Here is a 6,192-nt window from a genome sequence, read left to right as displayed (position 1 = left end):
TAGAAAACAAGCCGGGCTAGGGCCAATCCGCGGGTTACCTGTCAACCCGTCAAAATTAATAAATATATCCCTCAATCCCACCAACTCTTTAAAATCCATGATTTGCAAACATATATTAGAATTAGTTAATTTTAAATCAATAAATAAAGCTAATTTTGGATCTACCCAAACAAATATAACAATTTTTAGATTTTAAATAATCAATCAATAAATTAAATTACAACTTAGATTCATCAATCACATATTTATTCGGGATGTCCTAAATTGATAAAAGGACTAGCATAATTTAAACAGTGAGTTAGTCTTACTCACATTAATTTAAACTTATAAAATGATAAAAAAAAAAGTAAAATGCTTAGTTGATGTTAGGGTTCTCTGCCTAAGAAAACTAAAGCGCCGTAACCGGCTATATCGTTGATTAAGTGGCAATAAAAACGTCCACTTTACAACTCAGTGGTGGGGCTTCTAGTTAAACACCAAATTGACCTAGGTTCGACCTTTACTAAATGAATAATCCTAAACAATCCTAAATTTTAAATTTAATTTTTAAATTGATAACATTAACAAGCCAACCCGTCAACCCGTTAGGATTGACCCGTCTAGGGTTAGGGTTGGGGTTTTGAGCTTGCTCGTGAATAGTACTAGGACTAGGGTTGACCCTAACCCTATTACGAGTTGGCAAGCTAGGGCCGGGTTGACCCTAGCTTGCCCCGTTTGACAGCTCTAACTGCGACATACCTTTTTCTTTTCTTCTTTTGTCTCTGTTCTTGACCAACAAAAGTACGTGTATTAAGTGAGACTAAGTGTAAACCTCGACTCCACACCTATCATCTCTATAAATTGGATCCCTAAGTTTCAAAATCCACCTAGGAGTAACTGCATTATCAGAATAACCAAGAATTCTAACCAACTTGTAATCACCAATATTAGAATCATAACCCAACCCATATCTAAATGTGCCACTCAATGCGTATTCCTCATTTACGGAGGTGTTCATTAGTTCAATTTTCTTATACTCTTGTATAGATGGATTCCAAATGCATATAATGTCTTTACCAGTAGCCATGCAGAACAAACCATTACAAGTAGCCCAAAACTGCACTCCATAATCTGGTGATTTGAAAGGGTAATCTATTACGAATGCTGCAGCTGTACCTAGATTTGCAGGTGATGAGGCTTCGTAATCTACTACTGAGTAAATACGTTTATCTAAATAATTTATAAGCAGGAGACTGGATTTGTTTTTGTGAATTGCATAATCATGATGAATCTTAACAAAATAAGGATGAGTTATAATATTTAACCAAGACTTGCATACACACCTCAATGCGCATACAGACCTTGCTGGTAATCTTGCAAATATGTCCACCACAATGTCGTCTGAGATTGCATCCATAGCAGCAAAGAAAATACCAAAAGGTTTTCGCCTCTTATTTATAAGTCTTGGTGAGCAAACCTAATTTATTCCGGGTAATTAGTGTATGAACGGTCCAGACTAAAAAGAATCTAAATATGAAATCCCAGTCGTGTATATTTGACATTTAAACTAGAGGTGGTATGTTTTTTCTGACTCGTCGATCATAACATCCGACTCACACAACAAATTTTCATTTTTCAGTCAACACAATTACGAGTAGCCGAGTCGACCTTGAGAGTCAGACGTTAAAAAAATGGAAAACCAAATGGTCAGAGTATATTGAGTCAGATACAAACAAACAAGGTGCTGAATGTAAAGAGGACCACTCAGATATATGAACCGACTCGACCTTGAGAGTCGGACGTTAAAAAATGGAAAACCAAGCGGTCCGATACAGACCAAGTCAGATGTCGAGTCATATTCAAACAAACAAGGTGCTGAATGTGAAGGGGAATCAATATATATAGCTAACAGGGGAAGAAGGAGAGGGACAAAACGAGCGGAGAAGAGCGATAATTATCAATCTAAGATGCTCCCATCAAAAAGAAAGTTAATTATCAAGTTGCCTAAGGAAGAAAATCAGCATGACGAATTTGCAAGTGCAGCACCCACACAAAAACGCAACTCTCAAAACATAAACCGATTTGATTTTACATTACTCGGGGTAACTACTTTTACATACCTAGTACCTACTAATTCGACAATTTTTAGTGTGCCTCTAGATCGCAGGGTTGATTCTGATTACCATGATGATTTTATTTTTTGCAGAATTTTGATTTCGAGTGCAAAGGATGCCAGACGTGTCACAGTGTTTGGGAGGATAATAGTATTTGCTTCAAAGCTTTTGATGGCCATACAACTACGTATCTTCCTCATTCGGAATGGATGCAATTCAACTGCAGTACCTGTGGGGCGCTTTGCATAATTACCCAGTCTCTATGGGAAATGGCAGCCCAGAATAGAATTAAATTCCAACATTAATTTTCTAGTTATTTATAAGTGGTCAGCTCTATGCATCTATTATAGATTATGAGATAATTCTTTCAGCCTAACAATCGTGTGCATCATGAGATAATTTCTCAAGTAATTTAGTAAAAATCAAGTCATGCGTTGAGTTTGCATAAATTTCAAGAACTGCAGACTTGCGTTACGGATGAAAGGAAATGTTATCGACCTGCGACCGTAGTTTGAGTGAGATTGTTATTGGAGCAGTAAATCTGTAAGAATCTAGACTTATCTGATGAGGTTGAGGAGGCAAATGGAGGTTCTTTGGGAGTTGGACGATCAGTTTCACTGCCAAGCATGAGATCCACTGCTGACATTGTTGGCCTATCTACTGCTCTAGTTTGAACACATAACAGCCCAATATGAATACATTTCATAGCTTCTGATGGAGTATATGAATCACCCAAAGCTTCGTCGATAATCTCTGACCATTTGCCTTCATTCCAGAGCCTCCAAGCCTGATACACAGTTCAAAATACGTAAGCTCATAATTCAGAACAACATTGATATCAAAATACGTAAGCTCATAATTCAGAACAACATTGAAGAGTTCGTGGATATATGTACTCACATGAAGTAAAAGGTTTAAAGGTTGCTCGGGATCGTAAAAGCTATTATTCCTCTTACTGCTTACAATCTCTAGCATCAACACTCCGAAACTAAAGACGTCAGATTTTTCTGAAAATGTTCCTCCCATTATATACTCTGGTGACATATAACCGCTGCATTTGATAGTAAGTACACGTTATGTAAATACTTGATGACTAGATGAGTACATGAAGTATATGATAATTGAGGAATATATTATGGTGCTCACAATGTGCCAACCGCCCTACTAGTATTAGCTATTGTTTGGTTCCCTTCAAATATCCGCGCCATGCCAAAGTCTGAAATTTTCGGGTTCATGTTTTCATCTAATAGAATGTTGCTTACTTTGAGATCTCTATGAATAACCCTCAATCGAGAGTCGCGGTGAAGGTAGAGAAGGCCCCGTGCAATCCCTCCAATAATATTAAAGCGTTTGTTCCAATCCAAGAGTGCACTTTCTCTTGAATCTGATAACACATATAGCACCACGTTATAGCTTACAACTTAAAATAAAAACGAAAGAATAATGAATTGTCAGTAGCTGTAAAAGGGTTCAAGAAGGTAAGTAGACAAACCAAAGAGAATGCATCCAAGCTTTTATTGGGCATGTATTCATAAACCAGCATGTCTTCTTCTCCTTGGCCGCAGTAACCCAAAAGCTTAACAAGGTTCCGATGTTGGAGTTTGGAGATGAGTATAACCTCATTCTTCAACTCTTCAATCCCCTGCCTTGAGCTTTTGGAAAGTCTTTTCACTGCTATTTCTTGACCATTTTGTAATTTTCCCTAAGCACAATCAGCAAATGAAATGATCTATAGACATTACACTTGATCATGAGAATTTAAAAAAATGTAGCAGAATACTACCTTATACACTGGCCCAAAACCCCCCTCTCCAAGCTTATTCGTTGAACAAAAGTTGTTGGTTGCATCAGCTATACCAGCAAAGTCATACAGCCGTAATTCAGGTTTTTCTCCGTTTGGTACACCACCTTTTAACAATTTTTTATTTGCAGAATCTTCTGGAAAGTGTTTGAAACCAATCAGTAGTCTTTTGACTCTTTTCAGTGATCTCTGCATAGTTCCTGATTTCATCGAAGATTGAAAATAAATAAAGGTAAATATAAATAGGATGTGTTATTTTACCAGCGTATAACGTCAGTCCCTGCAGAGGATAAATACATGAAATGACACCCATCTTACTAGAAAAAAGGGTTGTATTTACCTCTTTGATCAGCCATCCTACTGAACAAGTAGCCGAAGACACATATGGCACATGCAGCTGAAGCCATGACAGGAATGATTATAGTGAGGTTTCACCATATTGATTTCTTCTTGCCTGAAACAACTTGACTGAAGTAGTTAGTGACAGCGTGCAGCATAATAGCAGGAAACTAGTGTGAGTAGTGCAGTGCCGGTCATCATGTTTTACCTGCCAAAGAAAATTTGGAAAATTTGAGATAGAGATCTCTTCCGCCAGGGTCAGCATCTGAAAGTTTCAGATTTAACAACTCTCCATCCCATATTGAGCACCCTTTGCTACCACTATAAGCATAAGCATTACATGAGCATTTGTCCGCGCAAGCAAAATAGCATAATCCAAGGCTATTAACTCCGGAAATATTAGACTGGGGAGGCAGGCTCATGTTCACAATTCGTGAAAAACCAACATTGCTCCCACACTGCAAAGGGGCTTTCCTAACGCACCTACCAGTTGAACCGCCTAAACTCCAATCTTTTGAAGAGTCTTCTCTGAAACCTTGTAAGCAACTACATGTCATAGTAACCTGGTGGCAGACACCAAATGCCCCACAAACGCCATAAACATCACAAGTATTATTTGGTCCCAACCAAATCGATTTCCACTCAGCAGTTTGACCGGACCATGTTAATAGCTTCATTTGTCCAGACAAATCCACTACAAATCTAGTATAAATACTGGTATCATAAAGTGCATAGGTAAAGTAGGTTTCTTCATCGTTTGTTTCATGGCTAAACTTGTAAATATGGTTTGATCTCATCTCAGGAATCAAACGAAAGGCTTCGCGCTGCCTGTTCCATTCTCCACTAGCCCAATACATATTAAACATGTTCCACTTCATAATAAGCTGGATGTTTTCTTTTATTTCCACTTGTAAAGAGAATATACCAGGAGCAGGATCTTCTTCGTTTCTCCATGAAATAAGGCGTTGAGATTTGTTTGTACGTTTGTCAAACCCAAATTTTCCACCAGCTAGCCATGTATTAGTAGGTTCATCAAAGCTCTGCCAAATCACGGCAGAAGCGTTTGACACATCTCTCACAACAAGATTTCCTTCATCGCCAAGCAGCACTTGAGAGGAACTCAATGTAGTGCTTGAGCTCAAACTAGTTGACCAAATCGGGACTTGGGATGTGTCATAGAGAACTAGAGTTCCGTTCTCTAAGAGCTTCAGTTCTGAAGTAGACGAGTCTGTAAGGGGCCTATCTCTGTTTGCTACCCAAACTACTGTTAAGTATTGAAATGGTACTTTTCTATACCAGATACCTATGTACCAATTCAGAGACTTACCTGGTCTGAAAAAACCCAACTCAAAGTCGCCTCCTTTTGATGTAAGCGTCTTGTTTCCAATTAAAGATTCGCCTACTGAGAGGGTATCAACTGCAACTGAAAGACGGTTTTTGGATGACAAGAAGACAAGAGAAATCAGAATCAGAACAAAATACCATGATATTGAATTGTTTTTATCATCCATATCTATGCATATACATACACATAGACGAATATAGAAACCCAAGACTACAAATGTTCTTCTTATTTTACTTTGAATTTTATTTTTCTATGATTAGTTTTTTGGTTCCAGCTCTATACAAAATTAAAGATACACCAAAAATTGAAGTAAGAAAAAAGCTTAGTTTCGCTAAATGACTCAAATTCAATCTTTGAAATACAAGGTCTCTGCTACTTATCTTTCTAGTCTTGAGAATTCAAAGATGGACCCATATATAGCTGTCCCACTGTTGTCTTTGTGCCAATTAAGATTTCAAATGGTTGTGTTGATTGCTTTGTCCCAAATTTTTTTGTTGAAATGTCGTAGTTGGTAGAAATTTATTGTTGTGACACTTTATTTCCATGGACCATGTTGAGTCAACTAGAGTAGAGTAGAGAGGTAAGTAAATGAAATGGGATTCGATTGGTTTGCG

The 6,192-nt window shown here is 37.7% G+C and overlaps 2 protein-coding genes across 2 annotated transcripts; both read right to left on the bottom strand.

Annotated features, from left to right (window-relative positions):
- Positions 1-799: 799 nt before the first annotated feature.
- Positions 800-1,396, bottom strand: LOC113280660 (F-box protein CPR1-like). The gene has a single exon (XM_026529259.1). It carries the CDS (start codon positions 1,394-1,396, stop codon positions 800-802), a length of 597 nt encoding a protein of 198 aa, XP_026385044.1.
- Positions 1,397-2,385: 989 nt separating this feature from the next.
- Positions 2,386-5,909, bottom strand: LOC113280659 (G-type lectin S-receptor-like serine/threonine-protein kinase At4g27290). Its single transcript, XM_026529258.1, has 7 exons — positions 4,442-5,909; positions 4,235-4,291; positions 3,877-4,094; positions 3,582-3,795; positions 3,240-3,477; positions 2,994-3,144; positions 2,386-2,880 (listed from the first exon to the last, which is right to left on the bottom strand). Exons 1-7 carry the CDS (start codon positions 5,742-5,744, stop codon positions 2,584-2,586), a joined length of 2,478 nt encoding a protein of 825 aa, XP_026385043.1. The 5' UTR covers positions 5,745-5,909; the 3' UTR covers positions 2,386-2,583.
- Between the last annotated feature and the right edge of the window lie 283 nt (positions 5,910-6,192).

The sequence above is a fragment of the Papaver somniferum genome, chromosome 5 (assembly GCF_003573695.1).
Source record: "Papaver somniferum cultivar HN1 chromosome 5, ASM357369v1, whole genome shotgun sequence".
In the NCBI taxonomy this organism is placed as follows: domain Eukaryota; kingdom Viridiplantae; phylum Streptophyta; class Magnoliopsida; order Ranunculales; family Papaveraceae; genus Papaver; species Papaver somniferum.
The sequence above is the reverse complement of the archived record's forward strand: the minus strand, read 5'-3'. Positions and strand labels throughout refer to the sequence as shown.